This window comes from Mustelus asterias, unplaced genomic scaffold (assembly GCF_964213995.1).
Source record: "Mustelus asterias unplaced genomic scaffold, sMusAst1.hap1.1 HAP1_SCAFFOLD_1928, whole genome shotgun sequence".
Classification (NCBI taxonomy): Eukaryota; Metazoa; Chordata; class Chondrichthyes; order Carcharhiniformes; family Triakidae; genus Mustelus; species Mustelus asterias.
Genome location: NW_027591873.1, coordinates 1 through 25,175, shown reverse-complemented (window position 1 = coordinate 25,175; position 25,175 = coordinate 1). Strand labels below are relative to the sequence as shown.

Sequence of the window (25,175 nt, the reverse complement as noted above, 5' to 3'; positions counted from 1 at the left end):
GTCCCTTAGTGTCCAAAGATGTGTAGGTTAGGTGGATTGGCCATGCTAAATTGCCCCTTAGTGTCCAAAGATGTGTAGGTTGGCCTAGAGGATACAATCCTAGCTCTAACAGGCCATAAAGCCTGAATATTAGGCCCTGGGGCCACAATACAGCCTGTGGGAAGTACCAATCCTGAATAGTAGGCATCAGGGGGACACAATCTTGTCTCCAACAGGCCTGAATACTGAATGTTAGGCCCAGGGGAGGCAGCAGAGTCAAAAACACCCTGACATTCAACTAGGGGGGGCAGCACACAGAAACACACCCCGACATTCAACTACGGGAGGCAGCACACAGAAAGAAACACACCCTGCCATTCGACTAGGGGAGGCAACACAGTGAGAAACATGCCCTGACATTCAACTAGGGGAGGCAGCAGTGAGAAACACACCCTCACACGCGACTAGGGGAGGCAACACAGTGAGAAGCACGCCCTGACATTCAACTAGGGGAGGCAGCACAGTGAGAAACACACCTGACATTCAACTAAGGGAGGCAGCACAGTGAGAAACACACCCTGATATTCAACTAAGGGAGGCAGCACAGTGAGAAACATGCCCTGACATTCAACAAGGGGAGGCAGCACACAGAAACACAGCCCGACATTCGACTAGGGCAGGCAGCACACAGAAAGAAACACACCCTAACATTCGACCAGGGGAGGCAGCACACAGTGAGAACCACACCCTGATATTCAACTAGGGGAGGCAGCACAGTGAAAAACACCCTGATATTTGACTCGGGGAGGCAGCACTCCTCCCCCCACCCCCGCCACCCTAACCTGTCATTTAAACATTCCTCTACTCCCCAAAAAATATCATTTATCTCCTACCTGTGTTTAGTTTGTAAATTAAATGTGCGTGGAGTGGGGGAGGGAGGATTACGCTGCTGCTTTTCCCCGAGGCAGCAGGAAGTGTAGACAGAGTCAATGGATGGGAGGCTGGTTTGCGTGATGGGACTGGGCTACATTCACGACCCTTTGCAGAGCAGGAGCCCAGACCAAGCTGTGATACAACCAGAAAGAATGCTTTCTATGGTGCATCTGTAAAGGTTGGTGAGAGTCGTAGCGGACATGCCGAATTTCCTTAGTCTTCTGAGAAAGTAGAGGCGTTGGTGGGCTTTCTTAACTATAGTGTCGGCATGGGGGGGGACCAGGACAGGTTGTTGGTGATCTGGACACCTAAAAACCTGAAGCTCTCGACCCTTTCTGCTTCGTCCCCGTTGATGTCGACAGGGGCATGTTCTCCTTTACGCTTCCTGAAGTCAATGACTATCTCCTCCTTTAGCCTGGCTAAAGTACGACTACTACCATCACTGACCTGGCTAAATTAGGGCCTGTTCTACGAGCCTCCTCCAGCCCCCACACCCCCTCCCCTATCTCTGTAACCTCCTCCAGTGCTGACACCCCCTCCCTATATCTGTAACCTCCTCCAGCCCCTTGTATCCCTCCCTATCTCAGTAACAACCTCCAGCCCCTACACACCCTCCCTATCTCTGTAACCTCCTCCAGCCCCTACACCCCCTCTCTATCTCTGTAACCTCCTCCAGCCCCCTGCACCCCTCCCTATCTCTGTAACCTCCTCCAGCCCCTTATATCCCTCCCTATCTCAGTAACAACCTCCAGCCCCTACACCCCTCCCTATCTCTGGAACCTCCTCCAGCCCCTACACCCCTCCCTATCTCTGTAACCTCCTCCAGCCCCTACACCCCTCCCTATCTCTGTAACCTCCTCCAGCCCCTACACCCCCTCCCTATCTCTGTAACCTCCTCCAGCCCCTACACCCCTCCCTATCTCTGTAACCTCCTCCAGCCCCCGACACCTTAAACATCTCTCTACTCCCTCTCCCCAAAAACAATAATTTATCTCAATCCTGTGTTTAGTTTGTAAATTACATGTCCTGGGTGCGTGGGGTCCTTGATTATGCCGGCTGCTTTTCCCCCGAGGCAGCGGGAAGTGTAGACAGAGTCAATGGATGGGAGGCTGGTTTGCGCGATGGGACTGGGCTTCGTTCACAACCATTTGTAGTTCCTTGCGGTCTTGGGCAGAGCAGGAGCCCAGACCAAGCTGTGATACAACCAGAAAGGATGCTTTCTATGGGGCATCTGTAAAAGTTGGTGTGAGAGTTGTAGCGGACATGCCAAATTTCCTAGTTGAATGTCAGGGTGCGTTTCTCACTGTGCGCTGCCTCCCCTAGTTGAATGTCAGGGTGTGTTTTTGATTGTGCGCTGCCTCTGCTAGCATTTATTCCCCCTCTCTGAAAGCCTCCTGGATCCTGCTGCGGTCCCTGCATGTCGGTGTAGGTACATCCATGGCACTGTTAGGGAGGGAGTTCCAGGATTGTTATTGGACATCAGTCAGTCCCCGTGTGTGGGGTAGGTACACCCACAGTGCTGTTAGGGAGGGAGTTCCAGGATTGTTTTGGACATCAGTCAGTCCCCGTGTTGGTGTAGGTACACCCACAGTGCTGTTAGGGAGGGAGCTCCAGGATTGTCATTGGACATCAGTCAGTCCCCGTGTGTGGGGTAGGTACACCCACAGTGCTGTTAGGGAGGGAGTTCCAGGATTGTTATTGGACATCACTCAGTCCCCGTGTTGGTGTAGGTACACCCACAGTGCTGTTAGGGAGTTCCAGGATTGTTATTGGACATCACTCAGTCCCCGTGTTGGTGTAGGTACACCCACAGTGCTGTTAGGGAGTTCCAGGATTGTTATTGGACATCACTCAGTCCCCGTGTGTGGGGTAGGTACATCCACAGTGCTGTTAGGGAGGGAGTTCCAGGATTGTTATTGGACAGCAGTCAGTCCCCGTGTGTGGGGCAGGTACACCCACAGCGCTGTTAGGGAGGGAGTTCTGGGATTGTTATTGGACATCAGTCAGTCCTGTGTGTGGTGTAGGCACACCCACGGCGCTGTTAGGTAGTTCCAGAATTGTTATTGGACATCAGTCAGTCCCCGTGTGTGGGGTAGGTACACCCACAGTGCTGTTAGGGAGGGAGTTCTGGGATTTTGACCCCAGCCACAGTGAAGGAACGACGATATATTTCCAAGTCGGGATGTCGAGTGGCTCGGAGGGGGAACTTGCAGGCGGTGGGTGTTCCCCATGTGTCTGCTGCCCCCCCCTCGTCCTTCTAGAGGTGGTGGGTTTGGAAGGTGATGTCAAAGGAGCCTTGGTGAGACATGACTTTCTGTGACTCCCGAGGGAAGAGAGTGTTAGCAGCCAAAATCCCAAACCCTGCCCAGTCCAATGTGAGAATGGATGGTATGTCTTCAGTCCTAGGTCTATAAGTGTGGTGGCTGGGGACGAGCTTGGGGCTGGGACAAGGCTGGCAAAGAAGAAGAGCACTCTGGGGGAGGACAACCTCACTGAGCCTGGGGGTCTGGAGTGCTTATACTTCAATGCAAGGAGCGTAGCAGGTAAAACAGACGAACTTGGGGCCTTAATGCGCACGAGGAATTTGGATGTGGTTGCGGTGACAGAGACTTGGTTGAAAGAGGGACAGGACTGGCAGCTGAATATTCCAGGGTACAAGTGTTTTAGGCGAGACAGAGGAGGGGCCAAAAGAGGTGGGGGAGTAGCGGTATTGGTTGGAGAGCATATTACAGCGGTGCAGAGGGAGGACAATTCGGAGGAGTCGTGTAGCGAGTCACTCTGGGTGGAGCTTAGAAACAGGAAAGGCGCAGTCACTATGTTGGGGGTGTACTACAGGCCCCCCAACAGCCCAAGGGAAGTGGAAGAATGGATATGTCAGGAGATACTGGATAGGTGCAGGAAATATAGGGTTGTTGTAGTGGGAGACTTCAATTTCCCTGGTATAGACTGGAAATCGCTGAGGGCAGGGACTCTGGATGGGGAGGAATTTGTAAAATATGTACAGGAGGGTTCGTTGGAACAATATGTGGACCTGGTACTGGGGAATGAGCCCGGTCAGGTCTTCAAAGTTTTGGTTGGGGAACATGTGGCAAATAGTGACCACAATTCTGTTAGCTTTAGGATAGTGATGGAAAAGGATGAGTGGTGTCCCAAGGGTAAGGTGTTGGATTGGGGGAAGGCTAACTTTATTGGGATCAGGCAGAAATTGGCAGCTCTTGATTGGGAGAGGCTGTTTGAGGGTAAATCCACATCTGGTATGTGGCAGTCTTTTAAGGAACGGTTGTTAGGGCTACAGGACAAGCATGTGCCTGTAAAAAAGGATAGGAAGGGTAGGATTAGAGAACCGTGGATAACCAGGGAAATTGAGGGACTGGTCAAAAGGAAAAGAGAGGCGTATGTTAGGTCCAAGCAGCTAAAAACGGAGGGAGCTCTGGAGGAGTACAATGAAAGTAGGAAAATACTCAAACGGGGAATTAGAAGAGCAAAAAGGGGTCACGAAATGTTCTTGGCAGACAGGATTAAGGAGAATCCCAAGGCATTTTATTCATACGTTAGGAACAAAAGGGTTGTTAGAGAAAAAATCGGACCTCTCAGGGACAAAAGTGGGGACTTATGCTTGGAGCCCAAAGAAGTAGGGGAGATCCTAAATGAATACTTTGCGTCGGTATTCACAAAGGAGAGGGATGTGTTGACTGGGAGTGTCTCGGAGGGGAGTGTTGAACCGTTGGAGAAAATCTCCATTACAAAGGAGGAAGTGTTAGGTTTGTTAGAGAATATAAAGACTGACAAATCCCCAGGGCCTGATGGAATCTATCCAAGGCTGCTCAGGGAGACGAGAGGTGAAATCGTTGGGCCTCTGACGCAAATCTTTGTCTCGTCACTGGACACAGGTGAGGTCCCAGAGGATTGGAGGATAGCCAATGTGGTCCTGTTATTTAAGAAGGGTAGGAAGGATAACCCGGGTAATTATAGGCCGGTGAGCTTGACGTCCGTGGTGGGGAAGTTGTTGGAGAAGATTCTTAGAGATAGGATGTATGCGCATTTAGAAAGGAATAAACTCATTAACGATAGTCAACATGGTTTTGTGAGAGCGAGGTCATGCCTCACTAACCTGGTGGTGTTTTTTGAAGAAGTGACCAAAATGGTTGACGAAGGAAGGGCCGTGGATGTTGTCTATATGGACTTTAGTAAAGCGTTTGACAAAGTCCCTCATGGTAGGCTAGTGAAAAAGGTTGGATCCCATGGGATAAAGGGGGAGGTGGCTAGATGGGTGGAGAACTGGCTTGGTCATAGAAGAAAGAGGGTGGTAGTGGAAGGGTCTTTTTCCGGCTGGAGGCCTGTGACTAGTGGTGTACCGCAGGGCTCTGTATTGGGACCTCTGCTGTTTGTGATTTATATAAATGATCTGGAAGAAGGAGTAACTGGGGTGATCAGTAAGTTTGCGGACGACACAAAACTGGCAGGACTTGCAGATAATGAGGAACATTGTCAGAGGCTACAGAAGGATATAGATAGGCTGGAAATTTGGGCAAGGAAATGGCAGATGGAGTTCAATCCTGATAAATGCGAAGTGATGCATTTTGGTGGGAATAATGTAGGGAGGAGCTACACGATAAATGGAAGAACCATAAAGGGTGTAGAGACGCAGAGGGACCTGGGTGTGCAAGTCCACAGATCCTTGAAGGTGACGTCACAGGTGGAGAAGGTGGTGAAGAAGGCATATAGCATGCTTGCCTTTATAGGACGGGGCATAGAGTATAAGAGTTGGGGTCTGATGTTGCAGATGTATAGAACGTTGGTTCGGCCGCATTTGGAATACTGCATCCAGTTCTGGTCGCCACACTACCAGAAGGACGTGGAGGCTTTGGAGAGAGTACAGAGGAGGTTTACCAGGATGTTGCCTGGTATGGAGGGGCTTGGTTATGAGGAGAGATTGGGGAAACTGGGGTTGTTCTCCTTGGAAAGACGGAGGATGAGGGGAGACTTAATAGAGGTGTATAAAATTATGAAAGGCATAGATAGGGTGAACGGTGGGAAGCTTTTCCCCGGGTCGGTGGTGACGTTCACGAGGGGTCATAGGTTCAAGGTGAAGGGGGGGGAGGTTTAACACAGATATCAGAAGGACATATTTCACACAGAGGGTCGTGGGGGCCTGGAATGTGTTGCCGGGCAAGGTGGTGGAGGCGGACACACTGGGAACGTTTAAGACTTATCTAGACAGCTATATGAACGGAGTGGGAATGGAGGGATACAAAAGAGTGGTCTAGTTTGGATCAGGGAGCGGCGCGGGCTAATTGTTCCTTGTTTCTCGTTTCAAGGCTTCATTCTATGATCATCTTGCTGGTGCCAGTACAGAGCGAGACTGCGGATAGTTGGGAACCTGTCTCGGGGGCAGGGAATTCATATGGTGTTCGTGGAAGTGGAAATGACTAGGGTTGGGAAGCATTTTCCGATCGGGGCCATTGTGATCTCCTGGACTCGTTTCGATCGCCTCAGGGGGTCGGAGAGGAATTTCCCAGATTTTTTTCCCCCATATTGGCCCTGGGGTTTTTCACTCTGGGTTTTCGCCTCTCCCTGGAGATCACATGGTCTGGAATGGGGGGGGGGGGGTGGGGGTGAGTTAATAGGTTGTGATGAACAAAGCATCGTAGCTGTGAGGGACAGCTCGGTGGATAGGATATTGGTATGTAGATAGGCTGGAAAATTGGGCGGGGATCCTGGATTCAGGATTCAATCCTGGACCGGGGAGCGGCGCGGGCTTGGAGGGCCAAAGGGCCTGTTCCTGTGCTGTATTGTTCTTTGTACAGTGGCACAGAACATGTTAGGAACACACACACTGCTCTCAATGCAGGCACACCGACACACACTGCCCTCAACACTTGTGCACACACTCTCTCACACCCAATTACCAGTAAAAGAATGTAAAGTTTATTTAAAATACTGACAAAAAAAAAATGTACTCGCTGGATCGAGTCCGACTCTTGTGAAACAAGTCATCTTACAGCATCGGTAATAATATTCAGTCACACAAAATTACAGAGCTCAAGTTTACTCCTCATTTTACCCCAGTGCTGGGTCCACATAGCCACTCACCCAGACTTCTTGACGCAGGTGCTTGGGCTTCCGGTTCAGACAGCACCCCCTCTCCAGAGGCAGACACACACACACACTGTGGGCTCACCCCCCATCCCCACCTGGCCCCTTGCTCCCAATGCCCACTAAGAACCAGGGGGCAGAGACAAACCCATCGACCATGCTGGTTGGGAAAACCATTGCCCTGCTCGCTGGCTCCCCACCCCCCACGTTTCATTTCCCCCTCCAAACGCCCAACCTGCAGTCTCTCTCCAGTTCTTCCCATTTCACGGACAATGAGAAGGTGAGCATTAGTCCCACGCAAAGACGCAATTCACCATGGCGTTATCCATCTTCGTACCTTCACCCAGAGGGGGTGGTGAACGCGTGGAATTCACTCCCACAGAAAGTAGTTCAGGTCACAAACGTTGTGTGATTTCAAGAAGGAATTAGTAGTCTCACCACACCAGGTTGAAGTCCGACGGGTTTAGTTGGAATCACGAGCTTTCGGAGCACTGCTCCTTCACTCACCTGATGGAGCAGCGCTCCGAAAGCTCGTGATCCCAAATAAACCTGTTGGACTTTAACCTGGTGTTGTGAGACTTCTTACTGTGCCCACCCCAGTCCAACGCCGGCATCCCCACAAGCAGAAATTAGATACAGCTCTTGGGGCAAAGGGATATTAGGCGAAGGGGGGGCGGGAGATTAGGATATTGAATTTGATACTCAGCCATGAATTCATAATGAATGGCAGAGCAGGCTGGAAGGGCCGAATGGCCTACTCCTGCTTCTAATTTTCGATGTATCCCGTCCTTAGAACTATGCTGGGGTTCCCACCACCTAATCCTGTTCTGCGATGGGTGTGGGGAGCATCCTGTTCTTGGAAAGGGGTGGCACTGCATCTCGAGCAAGAGGCTGACGGGACCCCTCTCACTGTGGCTTTGCCTTGCTGGCAAAGTGAAGCCCTGTAAGAGATTTGAATGGCTGACTGGGTCTCGACAGACAGCAGTGTGAAACAGAAGATAGAATAGCAGGGCAGGGGGGGGGGGGGGGGGGGGCGGAAGGAAATAGGGAGATCCAGAGAGAGAGAGACAGACAGAGAGAAGGGGAAGGGCAGTAAATTCCAGAAAGCTGCAAAGTGTCAATATATTTACAATGTGACGGAGGTGGACTGTGCCCGTGTTTATGGATGGAACGGCACAGCAACATGCACCGAGTACTTCTTGTGCCCCTGTTGATAATTCAGGGTAAACTTAAACTAACAAGATGGGCAGTGCCAGGGAGTGAGGAAATCTCCCCCCAAACAAGAAAACACTCCCAGGACAGGTACAGCACGGGGTTAGATACAGAGTAAAGCTCCCCCGACACTGTCCCCCATCAAACACTCCCAGGACAGGTACAGCACGGGGTTAGATACAGAGTAAAGCTCCCTCTACACTGTCCCCCATCAAACACTCCCAGGACAGGTACAGCACGGGGTTAGATACAGAGTAAAGCTCCCTCTACACTGTCCCCATCAAACACCACCAGGACAGGTACAGCACGGGGTTAGATACAGAGTAAAGCTCCCTCTACACTGTCCCCCATCAAACACTCCCAGGACAGGGACAGCACGGGGTTAGATACAGAGTGAAGCTCCCTCTACACTGTCCCCCATCAAACACTCCCAGGACAGGTACAGCACGGGGTTAGATACAGAGTAAAGCTCCCTCTACACTGTCCCCCATCAAACACTCCCAGGACAGGGACAGCATGGGGTTAGATACAGAGTAAAGCTCCCTCTACACTGTCCCCCATCAAACACTCCCAGGACAGGTACAGCACGGGGTTAGATACAGAGTAAAGCTCCCTCTACACTGTCCCCCATCAAACACTCCCAGGACAGGTACAGCACGGGGTTAGATACAGAGTAAAGCTCCCTCTACACTGTCCCCCATCAAACACTCCCAGGACAGGTACAGCACGGGGTTAGATACAGAGTAAAGCTCCCTCTACACTGTCCCCCATCAAACACTCCCAGGACAGGTACAGCACGGGGTCAGATACAGAGTAAAGCTCCCTCTACACTGTCCCCCATCAAACACTCCCAGGACAGGTACAGCACGGGGTTAGATACAGAGTAAAGCTCCCTCTACACTGTCCCCCATCAAACACTCCCAGGACAGGTACAGCACGGGGTTAGATACAGAGTAAAGCTCCCTCTACACTGTCCCCCATCAAACACTCCCAGGACAGGTACAGCACGGGGTTAGATACAGAGTAAAGCTCCCTCTACACTGTCCCCATCAAACACTCCCAGGACAGGTACAGCACGGGGTTAGATACAGAGTAAAGCTCCCTCTACACTGTCCCCATCAAACACTCCCAGGACAGGTACAGCACGGGGTTAGATACAGAGTAAAGCTCCCTCTACACTGTCCCCCATCAAACACTCCCAGGACAGGTACAGCACGGGGTTAGATACAGAGTAAAGCTCCCTCTACACTGTCCCCCATCAAACACTCCCAGGACAGGTACAGCACGGGGTTAGATACAGAGTAAAGCTCCCTCTACACTGTCCCCCATCAAACACTCCCAGGACAGGTACAGCACGGAGTTAGATACAGAGTAAAGCTCCCTCTACACTGTCCCCCATCAAACACTCCCAGGACAGGTACAGCACGGGGTTAGATACAGAGTAAAGCTCCCTCTACACTGTCCCCATCAAACACTCCCAGGACAGGTACAGCACGGGGTTAGATACAGAGTAAAGCTCCCTCTACACTGTCCCCATCAAACACTCCCAGGACAGGTACAGCACGGGGTTAGATACAGAGTGAATCTGGCTGTGATCTACTCACCGTGTCCTGGCCGGATTGCACCAGGGTCGATATTCATTGCCGATGCCACAGATGCCCTGGGACCCTGCCCGTTCGGTGTTTAATGAGGAGATTGTGGGAGGGGGGGGGGGGGACGCAGGTGGGAAACTGTGCCAAGCCAGGCCTGAGAACAGAGGGCTATCCACCCCCGCCTTTGTCTTCACCAGCTATGGGCATGGTTTCACACGACCCGGACACAACGGAGGTCCCGACAGATTGGTTCTGGCCTATCCCCCCTCCTGACGCTCTCCTGAACACGATGCCCTCTCCCAGCGCAGTGACAAAGCTGTAAGGATCTCCGCAAGGCCACACACGCGAGGAACCTCCGAAGGTCGAATCGTACCTGACAAGAGTTCTCTCTTTCTAAATAGAAAAATAATCACTTCCACCCTTCCAAGTGGCTGATGGGGGCATTGCCTCTGCCCAAAGGATGGAGCCAGCCCGGGGGGGGGGGGCGTGCCCACCTCATATACACTCGCTGGTCAGTAACCCCCTGCCCACCCAGGGGGGCACGCTGGAAGGGGCAGAGAAAACCCCCTTCCCCAGCTTCAAGGTGGAGGGAGGGGGAGACACGGGATGGATGCACAGGGTCACGGCTCATCACTGACAGTATCTCCTGCTGGAACGATCTCCCTGTGGGGAGAGGGATCAGCTGGATAGACGGTGGGGGAAACGTGTGTGTCTGTGTACTTCACCGGCCCCATACATTTTCAGAGGAAACCCAAACAGATTCGCTGCAGCGCAGGAGGCCATTCGGCCCATCGAGTCTCCACCAACCCCAATCCCACCCACATCCAATCCCCATAACACGACATATTTAACCTGCTAATCCATCCAATCCACACATCTTTGGACTGTGGGAGGAAACCGGAGAACCCCGGGGAAACCCACGGAGACACGGGGAGAACGTGCAGACTCCACACAGTGACCTGAGCCAGGAATCAAACCCAGGTACCTGGCGCTGTGAGGCAGCAATGCTAACCCACTGTGCCACCCATAAAAGGAGGCCATTCAGCCCATCATGCCTGCCCAACAACAACGCCACCCAGGCCTCCCCCTGTCACCCCCATCTACTTGTCATGATAATCCCCCTGACAATAAGGGGCAATTTAGCACGGCCACTCCACCCTAAACCTGCACATCTTTGGACCGTGGAAGGAAACCGGGGCATCCGGAGGAAACCCACGCAGACACGGGGAGAACGTGCAGACTCCGCTCAGACAGTCACCCGAGGCCGGAATCGAACCCGGGTACCTGGCGCTGTGAGGCAGCAGTGCTAACCCACTGTGCCACCGCGCTGGCCCACACATTGAAATTGCGGGGGTAGGGGGGGAACAGAAGGAGATATATCATTGCCGAATACCAGCAGCAACCGGAACGCCTCGAGAGGGGTGAGCACGAGGTTTCAGGAACATCACATGAGGCTGCGGAACCAACTCGAGAATGACCCCCCCCCACCCCCAGACAGTCCCTGGGGACGCGACCCGAGACTGGAGGGCAGGCGACTTACGCCACTCTGGTTGGGACTACCAGCCCACTGCCCCCTCGTCACCCCACACACCCCTCCCCAAACCCTCACACACACCACCCCCCCCCCCCCCCCCCTGCTAAAATCAAAATCGATTCAAGAGTTTGTGCGTATCTTTTGTTTTAATATAAATACCCTCAGCTTTGAAGGGGGTCAGTTCTTTTTGTTTGATGGGGTGGGGAAAAAAGGGGTGAGGAATAAATCAAAGCGACAATCGTTCACGGGGCAATTGCGTAACCCCACCTCCCCCCCCAGGGGTTAAATCAAACCCCCTCCCTCGACCCCCTCCCGGCTCAGAATGTTTGGGAGGGGGTGGCAGACATAGGACGGAAACCAACCTCGACGGGGGCGAGGGATCGGCTAAGACCCGAGAGGACCCGACCAGGCTCCCGTCTCCGGGTGCCCCTGGTTATGTCGGTGAGCGCTGTCGCCCCTGGGCCGACCGAGCCACTACGACAGGGGCAGACGTGACCTCTCAAGGTCACAGTCCGCCAATCGTCACCCGTTATAGCGACAGTTAGCCAGATTTTATAAAGCCAACTGCTCGCGTCACGGCAGCCCCCACCGTCAATGAGTGGAATGTCGGCGGGTGGGGTGAAGACAGGGTACCTCACTCACTGCCCTATCAACCTTTCCCCCCCTTCAATGTCAACAGGTTATGCTGTAGTTGCGGGATCGGGGGGGGCAGGGGGGCGCAAGGGAGAGCGAGCAAGATTATAGATCTCCCCCCGACAGTGATCAGAGAATCTCCACAGCACAGGAGGCGGACATTCGGCCCATCGAGTCTGTACCGACCACAATCCCATCCAGGCCCTATTCCCGTAACCCTCATTCACCCTGCTAATCCCCCTGACATCAGGGGCAATTTAGCATGGCCAATCCACTTAACCCGCACATCTTCAGACACTAAGCGGCAATTTAGCACGGCCAATCCACCTAACCTACACATCTTTGGACACTAAGGGGCAACTTAGCACGGCCAATCCACCTAACCCGCACATCTTCAGACACTAAGGGGCAATTTAGCACGGCCAATCCACCTAACCTGCACATCTTTGGACTGTGGGAGGAAACCCACGCAGACACGGTGGGGAGAACGTGCAGACTCCGCACAAGGCAGTGACCCGAGGCTGGAATCGGACCCGGGTCCCTGGCGCTGTGAGGCAGCAGTGCTAACCCCACCGTGCCGCCCTAATGTCATATATAGGGTTCCCTACCCCCAAAGGACAATTTACGAGTGAAATTCTTTCGCTCCACTCAGGTTAAGAGGCTGGGGGGAGGAGGGCAGGACGAGTGCACCACTGGCATTGAGTTTGCAGAGCTGGATTCTCTGTTAGTTTTTTATTTAAACAGGGCACATTGGGAGAACCCGGGGGTGGGGGCGTTTGGCAAAGGAGGGGAGGGGGGGGAGAGATACACACGCAGTGACACTGGAGGAAGAACACCTCACTGATTCCGTGAGGGGGCGGGAGGAAGGAGGGGGGGAAAAAAAAAAGGCTGTCACAGGCAGATGGTCGATCCTTCCTGAAGCTCGGCCGCTGAGACACCTTGGAGACATCTTTTCAATCCCCACCACCCCGCCTCCCCCCACTCCCCACCCGACCTCCTCCAAGCAGGGCAACACCTTCGGGCCTACCTCGCGCACACACACACACAAAATATTAGCAGCAGTCACAATGGGGCGCCGAATCGGCAAAAGACCGCGGAACGAATAAAAGACGGGAACATGACGGATGAGGGTGGGGGTGAGGGGGGGTCTGGATGCCCGGTGCCCCTCCCAAAAACGACGCCTTTTTAAAAACATGTACCGCCGACGATTTCTATCTCTGCGCGCTTTGGGGACGTGTTGCGGGAGGGAGGGAGGGGGGAAAGAGGGTGAAGGAGTCTGTTACCAGCAGCAAGCAGCTCCCTCCCCAGCCCACCCGCCATCACACCCTCCCCTCCCCCCCCGCCCCCGAGGGGGGTTGGGGGGGCTGCTGAGGGATCCCGGGGAGGAGGGGGATAATGGAATGAAGCCAGATTGATTGTGTCGAGTGCTTTTCTTCCCCCTCTCCTTCCTGTATATTCCCATATATATATATATTTATGTACACATATATATGCTTTTTTTAAAAAAAAAAATCACAATATTTAGATTGAACTTATTTTTCTACCCCCGCCCCCTCTCCTCCGTCAAGACATGGTTCAGGGAAATGTCCTCCCCGGCTGGGAGAGCCTCGCCGTTCAGCCCCCCCCCCCCTCCGTCAGCCGGCCAGCTTGCTTGTGACCAGTGACGACTTCCTCTGCGGCAGGTCCTCGGGCGTGGGGATGTGGTCTCCCGTCACCAGGTTCTTGTCCGTCCCGCTGTTGGGTGGCTGCTTGTTCTTCATCTTGGCTTTGGCCATGTTGTAATCGCCGGAGTCAAAGTACTTCTGCTACAGGGTAAAAGAAAACGGAGGGGGGGCGGGGGGGAGGAGGGGGAGGAGGGGGGAGCGAGATCGGCAAGAGAAGGCGAGAGATTTAGCCTGGAGCAATTCAAAATTACTTCCAAGAACGAAAAGGACGCAACGGGCGAGTCAAGAGTCTCTTTTAAGATCATTTAGATATTAGAAATATAGATAGATATTAGAATTTAGACAAATATACACATTAGAATTTAGATAAATGCAAGGTGATGCATTTTGGTAGATCGAACCAGGGCAGGACTTACTCAGTTAATGGGAGGATTAATTCAGTTAGTAGGAGGCATGCAGATGACACCAAAGATTGGTGGCATAGTGGATAATGAAGGTGGTTATCTCGGATTGCAACGGGATCTTGATCAATTGGGCCAGTGGGCTGACGAATGGCAGATGGAGTTTAATTTAGATAAATGCGGGGTGATGCATTTTGGTCGATCGAACCAGGGCAGGACTTACTCAGTTAATGGTAGCGCGTTGGGGGAGAGTTACAGAACAAAGAGATCTAGGGGTGCAGGTTCATAGCTCCTTGAAAGTGGAGTCACAGGTGGACAGAGTGGTGAAGAAGGCATTCGGCATGCTTGGTTTCATCGGTCAGAACATTGAATACAGGAGTTGGGACGTCTTGTTGAAGTTGTACAAGACATTGGTAAGGCCACACTTGAGGTAGGTCCACTCAAAAGTCTGACAGCAGCAGGGAAGAAGCTGTTCTTGAGTCGGTCGGTACGTGACCTCAGACTTTTGTATCTTTTTTCCTGATGGAAGGAGGTGGAAGAGAGAATGTCTGGGGTGCGTGGGGTCTTCGATTATGCCGGCTGCTTTTCCCGAGGCAGCGGGAAGTGTAGACGGAGTCGATGGGTGGAATTTTACCAGCACATCCACCCGAGGTTCGTACCATCCCACCCGGGAACATCAGAGGATGAGATTCTCCGAGCCTCGCCTGGAATCGGGGTGTGCCGGTAAAATTCCAGCCAATTGGTGGGAGGCATTGACACGATGGGCCGAAGGGCCTGTTTCTGCGCTGCGCGACTCTTGGAGTCATAGAGGTTTACAGCATGGAAACAGGCCCTTCGGCCCAACTTGCCCATGCCGCCCTTTTTTTTTAAACCACTAAGTTAATCCCAATTGCCTGCATTTGGCCCATGTCCCTCTATACCCATCGTACCCATGTAACTGTCTAAACGCTTTTTAAAAGACAAAATTGTACCCGCCTCTACTACTGCCTCTGGCAGCTCGTTCCAGACACTCACCACCCTGTGTGAAAAAATTGCCCCTCTGGACACTTTTGTATCTCTCCCCTCTCACCCAAGCCTCTGGTTTTAGACTCCCCTCCCTTTGGGAAAAGATACTGACTATTGAGCTGATCTGTGCCCCTCATTATTTTATAGACCTCTATAAGATCACCCCCCAGCCTCCTACGCTCTAGAGAGAAAAGTCCCAGTCTATCCAGCCTCTCCTTATAACTCAAACCATCAAGTCCCGGCAGCATCCTAGTAAATCTCTTCTGCACTCTTTCTAGTTTAATAATATCCTTTCTATAATGGGGTGACCAGAACCGTACACAGTATTCCAGCAGGGGGAGGGAACGACGAGATTCCCACACTGCGCTGCAGCATGGGCTGACAGAGCTTCTGGCGCACGCTCCTTACCCCTTTTTGCAACCTCTTCATGAGGAATTCCGAGCCCCCCGGTCTCATCCCCAGAACGGGGTACTTGGCTTTTAGTTTGACTTCTTCTGCTTTCTCGGGACTCATTGCTCCTTTCTCCTGCGTGTCCTGTCCACCGAGAGAGAGAGAGAGAGAGAGAACAAGAATAAAACGTTACTACATCCGGACAATATAATAACCGATACTCCCCATCTACCGGACACTCCCAGTGTCCCAGGAAAACCAACAGCCCAAAGGGTCAGTGTCTCCTCTTAGAGAGGTCCTGATTCCCCCTCCCCTCTGTGTGAGGGAGTGCTTCCTGACTCTCATTTTAATATTATTACCCCCCCCCCCGCCCCCACCACTTTAAGTGAACAATTAGCAAGTTATTTATTTAACCAACCGGGAACTTTAACTCAGCAAGTAACATATCGATTAAGGTAAGGTTCGACTGGAATGCTGTTCAAATAAATACAAGTAACATATCGATTAAGGTAAGGTTCGACTGGAATGCTGTTCAAATAAATACAAGGAACATATCGATTAAGGTAAGGTGCGACTGGAATGCTGTTCAAATAAATACAAGTAACATATCGATTAAGGTAAGGTTCGACTGGAATGCTGTTCAAATAAATACAAGTAACATATCGATTAAGGTAAGGTGCGACTGGAATGCTGTTCAAATAAATACAAGTAACATATCGATTAAGGTAAGGTTCGACTGGAATGCTGTTCAAATAAATACAAGTAACATATCGATTAAGGTAAGGTGCGACTGGAATGCTGTTCAAATAAATACAAGTAACATATCGATTAAGGTAAGGTTCGACTGGAATGCTGTTCAAATAAGTACAAGGTTCCTTCATTAACAGAAAAAAAACAGAAATTCAGTCACTCTCAAAAATACAAACAGGTGTCTTGGCTTTGGAAAACCTTTGGAGTTCTTCTGTCGATTCCGCTGTCTGTAAGCTCTTTCTGACCCTTTGTTAGATCGATGGAGAGTTCTCTTAAGATATATTCTAAGTTGGCTCGGGGGCCAATCTAGCCCTCTCTAGGTGTTGAGAGGTGGTAGCTCTTCAGTTGAACTGCAAGCAGGTAGTTGAGCTCCTCTTTATATCCCCGCTGATCTAATCAACTTTCCTACACCGGGATTGGTCAGACGTTGCCAAATTCAAATTTGAGAGGTTCCCGATAGCTGAGCGTCTTTAAACGGATAGGCTGTCAGAATTCAAAAGCCTGCAACCAACCTGATGCTTGGTCCTGGCTAAAATGTTGCAATCTGTGTACCCTGTGTACCTGCATTTTAAACATCCAAGCACTGACACAAAACTAGCTCTTAAAGGGACCACACTTCACAAACTCATCTTAACAGGACTCTGTCCTCTTCCCCCCCCCGCCCCCACCATAAGAAATAGCTTCTCTCCAAATTCTTTAATCATCTTAATTCCCCTCGATTAGATCACCCCTTAATCTCCCACATCCGAGGGAATACAAACCTCGCCTGTGCGACCCGGCCTCTGAATTTAACCCCTTCAGTCCCTCCTGAAGGGGAGGGATTTTTTCCTCAGCGCTGGGTAAGCAGGTTGGTGGGGGAAGTGCCCTTCAATGCAGGCAGAGGGAAATTCGACATGTCCGTTAACGATTCACACCAACCTTTACCGATGCACCATAGAAAGCATCCTTCCCGGATGTATCACAGCTTGGTCTGGGCTCCTGCTCTGCTCCAGACCGCAAGGAACTACAAAGGGTCGTGAATGTAGCCCAATCCATCACGCAAACCAGCCTCCCATCCATTGACTCGGTCTACACTTCCCGCTGCCTGGGGAAAAGCAGCCGGCATAATCAAGGACCCCCACATACCCCTGACATTCTCTCTTCCACCTTCTTCCGTCGGGAAAAAGATACAAAAGTCTGAGGTCACGTACCGACCGACTCAAGAACAGCTTCTTCCCTGCTGCTGTCAGACTTTTGAATGGACCTACCTCGCATTAAGTTGATCTTTCTCTATACCCTAGCTATGACTGTAACACTACATTCTACACTCTGCTTTCCTTCTCTATGAACAGTATGCTTTGTATAGCGCACAAGAAACAATACTTTTCACTTCTTCCCAATACATGTGTCAATAATAAATCAAATCTATGTACTCTATGAACAGTATGCTTTGTCTGTTTGGCGTGCAAGAAACAATACTTTTCACAGTGTCCCAATACATACAGAGCGGTACAGTGGTTAGTACCGCTGCCTCGCTGACAGGGACCTGGGTTCAGTTCCGGCCTCAGGTCACTGTCTGTGGGTCTGCACATTCTCCCCGTGTCTGCGTGGGTTTCCTCCGGGTGCTCCAGTTTCCTCCCACAGTCTGAAAGACGTGCTGGTTAGGGTGGAGCTGTGGGAGGAAAATATCCCTCCCACAGTCTAAAGATGTGCAGGTTAGGGTGGATTGGCCATGATAAATTGCCCCTTAGTGTCAGGGGGACTAGCTAGGGTAAATACATGGCATTACGGGGATAGGGCCTGGGTGGGATTGTTGTCAGTGCAGACTCGATGGGCCGAATGGCCTCCTTCTGCACTGTAGGGATTCTATGATAAGTGGCTCTGCCACTGTCTGCCTGAATTGTGATAGGGACCTAACTGTACAATTTAAAAAATCCAGAATCCCTACAGTGCAGAAGGAGGCCGTTCGGCCCAAGGTGGCTGCACCAATAACAATCCCACCCAGGCCCCATCCCCTAACTCCACACATTCACCCCGTTAATCCCTCTAACCCACATATCCTGGGACACTAAGGGGCAACTTACCATGGCCAATCCATCTAACCTGCACATCTTTCGGACTGTGGGAGGAAACCGGAGCACCTGGAGGAAACCCACGCAGACACGGGGAGAATGTGCAGACTCTGCAAAGGCAGTGACCCAAGCCGGGAATCGAACCCAGGTCCCTGGCGCTGTGAGGCAGCAGCGCTAACCCACTGTGCGGCAGCGGTGCTAACCACTGTGCCACCCATGTAAGCCGACCTGCGACTCTAACAAATAAAATAAAAGCATTATCACCACCGTCAATTAATTATTTTGCTCACAACCTCTGCTGAAGCACCTTGGGACATTTTACTAAATAAAAGTGGCCATTTGAAGACAAATTCTGCCTCCCCCACCCCCCCCCCCCCCCCTCCCTTCCCCGGCCAAAGGAAATCCAGGCAGAGACCCCCTTGGTCTCGAAGCAGAATCCTGCTGGGGGAGGGACTCCGACCCCAGGAGGACGGGATGGTCAGAAGTCGGCCACACTCTGCGACTGACCGCGTGAGGGGACAGCTCTGTCAACAATAGACAGCAACCGGCCATTTAGAGCATGAGCTCAGGATCCTCATTCGGACTGAGATCGCAAAACATGCGGGCAGAGAGAGGAAGGCAGCCCAGTCTGCACAACCCACTGTAAATACAGTAATCAGTTAGCAGAGCACACACACTGATAAGACACACACACTCTCTCTCTCTCACACATACATCAACTTGCTCAACAAGGTTATCTCCAATTGCAACGGGATCTTGATCAATTGGGCCAGTGGGCTGACGAATGGCAGATGGAGTTCAATTTGGATAAATGCAAGGTGATGCATTTTGGTAGGTTGAACCAGGGCAGGACTTGCAGAAGAAAGGGGTGCAGGTTCATAGCTCCTTGAAAGTGGAGTCACAGAGTGGTGAAGAAGGCATTCGGCATGCTTGGTTTCATCGGTCAGAGCATTGAACACAGCAGTTGAGACATCTTGTTGAAGTTGTACAAGACATTGGCAAGGCCACACAGTTCTGGCCACCCTATTATAGAAAGGATATTATTAAACTAGAAAGAGTGCAGAAGAGATTTGCTCGGATGCTACCGGGACTTGATGGTTTGAGTTATAAGGAGAGGTTGGATAGACTGGGACTTTTTTCTCTGGAGCGTAGAAGGGTGAGGGGTGACCTTATAGAGGTCTATAAAATAATGAGGGGCACAGATCAGCTAGACAGTCAACATCTTTTCCCAAAGGTAGGGGAGTCTAAAACTAGAGGGCATAGGTTTAAGGTGAGAGGGGAGAGATACAAAAGAGTTCAGAGGGGCAATTGTTTCACACAGAGGGTGGTGAGTGTCTGGAACGAGCTGCCAGAGGTAGCAGTAGAGGCGGGTACAATTTTATCTTTTAAAAAGCGTTTAGACGGGTACGATGGGTATAGAGGGATATGGGCCAAATGCAGGCAATTGGGATTAGCTTAGGGGTTTAAACAAAAGAGGGTAGCATGGAGAAGTTGGGCCGAAGGGCCTGTTTCCATGCTGTAAACCTCTATGCTGCAGAGTTGTTTCTATCCACACACGGGTAGGGAAGGTGTTAAAAAAATTTGCTTAAGCTGCGAAACAGCATTGCAAACCCTTAACCAAAGGTTGGGAATCATAAAAAGGCAGTAAAACTCAGAGTCGGACTGTGGACGGGGGTGCGGGGAGCTGTAAGTGGGCACCAGGAACAGCCCTGGATAAATAAGGAAGACAAGGGGGTTAGAGACAGGGGAGGAAGTGACTGATCTAACAGCAGAGCGATTGGCAGCAGAATCCAGGGAATATGCAGGGCCTGCTAGCTAATCCTTCTCCCATGTCCCTTACTATGTGCTGCTCATTCTGACTCCAGTCACACAGCCAGCCTGCGCTCACACACACCACACCCCTTCCCCCCTCACTCCTATTTTCTCAACCCACTCTTTTCCGTTCTTGCGAACTAGCAGACATGACAGGAAGCAGTGCTGATTCCGGTTTCCAAATAAATTGCCCCTTCGTGTCCAAAGACGTGCAGGTTAGGTGGATTGGCCTTGGTATATGCGTGGGGTTACAGGGACGGGGCCTGGGTCAGATACTCTGTCAGAGAGTCAGTGCAGACTCAATGGGCCAAATGGCCTCCTTCTGCACTGTCGGGATTCTACAACGTATAGATTTCCCAGCACAGAAAACAGGCCACTCGGCCCCTTAGGTGGAGGCTGTCATATTCTCAATCATGCAAGAGTTCAAACGGTGAGATGGAGTTTCACATCGTCTCCTCCTCTCCCCCCGGCCCCCAAGAGAGCAAACCGAGTGAACGAAGGGGCTCACGGCATGGCCGAACACATTCTAGGGCAGGGTGGCCCAGAGAGGGAGAGCGGGAGTGCGCTCAGAGAGGGTCCCAGGGTTCAATGCCTGTGCATGAATGCACCCACCCGTCTAACCTCTCATCCTGAGCTCCGTCCGACGCTCTGCAGGCTACATCACTTCAGCTGCCGGCGCAGGTAGCCTTTTCAATGAGTCCCAGCCTCCACCACCAAACTGGGCAGCAGGTTCCAGACACCCACCACCCTCTGGGTGAACGATTTTTTCCTCATGTCCCCTCTAATCGCACGGAGGCAGAGTGGGTTAGCACTGCTGCCTCACAGCGCCAGGGACCTGGGTTCGATTCCTGGGCTTTCATAGAAACCCTACAGTGTAGAAAGAGGCCATTCGGCCCATCGAGTCTACACCGACCACAATCCCACCCAGGCCATACCCCCATATCCCTACCCATTTACCCGCTAATCCCTCTAACCTACCCATCTCAAGACACTAAGGGGCAATTTTAGCACAGCCAATCAACCTAACCCACACATCTTTGGACTGTGGGAGGAAACCGGAGCACCCGGAGTAAACCCACGCAGACACGAGGAGAATGTGCAAACTCCACACAGACAGTGACCCGAGCCGGGAATCGAACCCAGGTCCCTGGAGCTGTGAAGCAGCAGTGCTCACCACTGTGCTACCGTGCCGCCCTTTTTGGGTCACTGTCCGTGCGGAGTCTGCACGTTCTCCCCGTGTCTGTGTGGGTTTCCTCCGGGTGCTCCGGTTTCCTCCCACAGTCTGAAAGACGTGCTGGTTAGGGTGCATTGACCCGAACAGGCGTTGGAGTGTGGCGACTAGGGGAATTTCACAGTAACTTCATTGCGGTGTTAATGTAAGCCTTACTTGTGACTAAATAAATAAACTTTACTTAATTCTCCTACCTATCAACTCGAATCCGTGCCTCCTGATAAGGGACCTCTCTGTTCGGGGGGGGGGGGGGGAAAACAGGGCACCCCAGTCTATTCTATCTAAGCCCCTCATACTCCTGGACACCTCGATTTGCCCCTTCAGCCTCTTCTGTTGGAAGGGAAACAATCCCAGGCTGTCCAATCTCTCCTCATTGCCAGAGCTAGAAAATTGCAGCAACATTCCTGTAAATCTCCTCTGCGCTCTCTCTCTCTCCCTCCGGAGTAACGCTGTCCTTCCTGTAACGTGGCTGACCTGAGCTGTGCACCAAACTCCGGCTGTGGCCTCACCAGCCTTTTATACAGTGCCATCATTACATCCCTGCTTTTGTATTCAATCCCTCGCCCAGTGAAGGGAAGCGTTCCGTATGCTTCCATTCCCACCGTTCCCGCCTATCCCGTCACCTTCAGGGACCCGGGGACATGCACTCCAAAGTCTCCCGCTTCCTTTACCTTCCCGTTCGTTGCGCCTTCCCTACATTTTTTTGCCATCTTCACCTCCCACTTTTCCGGATTGAATTCCATTTTCCCACTGCTTCGCCCACTCAGCCAAACCACCGATATCATTCCGGACTCAACAGCGATCCTTTTCGCTATTAACTATTAGGGTGCACAGCGGGTTAGCGCTGCTGCCTCACGGAGCCAGGGACCCGGGTTCGATTCCCGGCTCGGGTCACTGTCTGTGTGGAGTTTGCACGTCCTCCCCGCGTCTGCACGTCCTCCCCGCGTCTGCACGTCCTCCCCGCGCCTGCACGGGTTTCACAGAATCCCTACAGTGCAGAAGGCGGCGGCCATTCGGCCCATCGAGTTTGCACCAACCACAATCCCACCCAGGCCCCAATCCCGTAAGGCCACATATTTACCCTAATTCCCCTGACATTAAGGGGCAATTTATCATGGTCCATCAACCTAGCCAGCACGTCTTTCAGACTGTGGGAGAAAACCGGAGCACCCGGAGGAAACCCACGCAGACACGGGGAGAGAACGTGCAGACTCCACACAGTCACCCGAGGCTGGAATTGAACCCGGGTCCCCGGCGCTGTGAGGCAGCAGTGCTAACCAGTAATAAATAAAAGTTGTAAATTGATCCCTCGAACATCGGTTATTTTCTCCCTGGCCTCCTGGGATATAATCCATCCGGTGATTTATACACCTTCAATGATGTCATTCCCTCCAGTACTTCCTCTAGCCACACTTACTGTGTCTAATGTTTCACACACCTCTTTAAACAAGAATGTCTGCATCACCCCTCTCCTTATTGAAGACAGATTATTTAGTGTCACAAGTCGGCTTACATTAACACTGCAATGAAGGTACTGTGACAATCCCCTAGTCACCACACTCCTGTTCGGGTTACACTGAGGGAGAATTTAGCATGGCCAATGCACCCTAACCAGCACGTCTTTCAGACTGTGGGAGGAAACCGGAGCACCCGGAGGAAACCCACGCAGACACGGGGAGAACGTGCAGACTCCGCACTGACAGTGACCCAAGCCGAGAATTGCTATTACACAGGAACAGGAGGCCATTCAGCCCCTTTCAAGCCTATTACACAGGAACAGGAGGAGGCCATTCAGCCCCTCTCCAGGCCTATTACACAGGAACAGGAGGAGGCCAATCAGCCCCTTTCGAGCCCATTACACAGGAACAGGAAGCTCTTCAGTCCCTCTCGAGCCTATTACACAGGAACAGGAGGCTATTCAGTCCCTCTCCAGGCCTATTACACAGGAACAGGAGGAGGCCATTCAGCCCCTCTTGTTACACAGGAACAGGAGGAATCCCATATATATGTTTCACTCCTGTGTGGAATCAGTGCTCTCACCAGTAACCCAGAGGATTAGCGAGTGGGACCCCGGGGGACTCCTGCTGTACCTGCCACCCTGTCCTTTCCTCCCTCCTGAGCTCCTACGGAGCAGTGTGGCTGCCTCTCTGAAGGTGCTACCCACAGAGCTCTCAGCCTCGAGGAGGCGCCAGTCACTCCAGCTCAAGCTCTGAACCTGGCGACACTTCCTACACGTGGCGCACACGGACAGTAGAGCACAGTCCCCGGCCTGAAGACCACTGTTGAACAGGGAGGCAGTCACTGGGCACCTGTGTCTGCAGCTCCCTGAAAACCAGCAGCAAAACCAGTTAACGAACCCAAACATTTAACTCAGACCAAATTGGGATTACTGCATCGGAGGAGGTATTTGTGTTAAATATGAAATGGGCGGCACGGTGGCACAGCGGGTTAGCACTGCTGCCTCACGGCGCCAGGGACCCGGGTTCGATTCCCGGCTCGGGTCACTGTGTGTGGAGTCCGCACGTTCCCCCCGTGTCTGCGTGGGTTTCCTCCGGGTGCTCCGGTTTCCTCCCACAGTCCAAAAGACGTGCTGGTTAGGGTGCATCGGCCATGCTAAATTGCCCCTTAGTGTCCCAAGATGTGCAGGTTAGGGGGATTGGCCGTGCTAAATTGCCCCTAGTGCCAGGAGAACTAGCTAGGGTAAATGCATGGGGTTATGGAGTAGGGCCTGGGTGGGATGGTTGTTGGTGCAGACTCTCCTCCCCACCAAGTAATTCACTCACGGGGGAGGTGCGGTGAGGCAGGGTGGTGCCCTCTCCTCTGGTTCCCACCCCAGGACTTGATGGAACGTGCGTTCGTAAGGTGGCCAAGAGAGTTGTAAATCCTTCCTGCCGTCAGGCGGTGAGAGGGAGAGAGTTTCCCGGTCAGTCACAAGGAGGGGATAACAGCAAGGCCACTGCCGAGCATCGGCGGGAACCAGTTCACAGTCACCAGCGCCCTGTTGGGAGCAGGGTATCAGGAAGAGGATTCCAGCCACACAGCTCTTTCAGCAAGCAGCAACAACGGGTAGTTCCTGAAACTTTATGTTATTGTTCATTATGTTGTGGACGAGTTTAGCCCGCCTGGTGGACTGAGGGATGGAACAGGACCGTAACAATCTAAGAAGCCTCTCACAACAGCAGGAGTCGAGAGAAACAAGACACTGTTCTCCAGACAGAGGCAGATAAGAGGGTTTTTTTTTGTTAGAGCTGCTTGAAATGAGTCTTCACACTCTGGCGCCTGTTCGGGGTACACCGAGGGTGAATTTAGCACGGTCAATGCACCCTAACCCGCACGTCTTTCAGACTGTGGGAGGAAACCGGGAGCACCCGGAGGAAACCCACGCAGACACGGGGAGAACGTGCAGACTCCACACCGACAGTGACCCGAGCCGGGAATCGAACCTGGGTTCCCTGGCGCTGTGAGACAGCTATTCACTGTGCCACTGGCCTCTCCATATCGAGCCTGTCAAACTCCCCTCGACTGCACCGGTTACAACAGGACTACCTGCACTGGGGTCACAGCGTCTGTGCGGCCTCACTGCCTGACTCGCTGCTTTACAGCTGGCTGAAATATTTCCTCGTGTCCGCCTCACCTCTCTGACCAAGAACGTGAATCGACACGGTGCAGCGACGGTTTTGGTTGGGGAAGCGAATGCTCCCACGTGTCGGATGTACCCCACAATCTGACGGAAGAAACTGCCCTTTCACCGCCATGTGATGCATGGTTACTCTCAGACTAACGCTCTGTAGGATCTTTTACCACAATCCCGGGCAGGGAGACCAGACAGACAGAGAGAGAGACAGAGACACAGAGAGAGAGAGAGACACAGAGAGAGAGAGAGAGACAGAGA

At 52.2% G+C, this 25,175-nt stretch overlaps 1 protein-coding gene across 2 annotated transcripts; it reads right to left on the bottom strand.

Moving 5' to 3' along the window:
• Nucleotides 1-11,476: 11,476 nt before the first annotated feature.
• Nucleotides 11,477-15,607, bottom strand: LOC144489022 (alpha-endosulfine). Of its 2 annotated transcripts, none has more exons than XM_078206972.1 (2): nt 15,458-15,607; nt 11,477-13,781 (listed from the first exon to the last, which is right to left on the bottom strand). In XM_078206972.1, exons 1-2 carry the CDS (start codon nt 15,560-15,562, stop codon nt 13,614-13,616), a joined length of 273 nt encoding a protein of 90 aa, XP_078063098.1. In that variant the 5' UTR covers nt 15,563-15,607; the 3' UTR covers nt 11,477-13,613. The 2 variants fall into 2 exon arrangements, with proteins under 2 accessions (XP_078063098.1, XP_078063097.1); XM_078206971.1 differs by having other exon boundaries at nt 11,483-13,784.
• Nucleotides 15,608-25,175: the final 9,568 nt, after the last annotated feature.

Coding starts and splice junctions, on each gene's coding strand:
- LOC144489022 (XM_078206971.1), bottom strand. CDS start 15,562: ATGAGTCCCGAGAAAGCAGAAGAAGTCAAACTAAAAGCCAAGTACCCC. Junction 13,785..15,457: donor TGAAGAGGTTGCAAAAAGGG/GTAAGGAGCGTG, acceptor TTTACCCTGTAG/CAGAAGTACTTTGACTCCGG.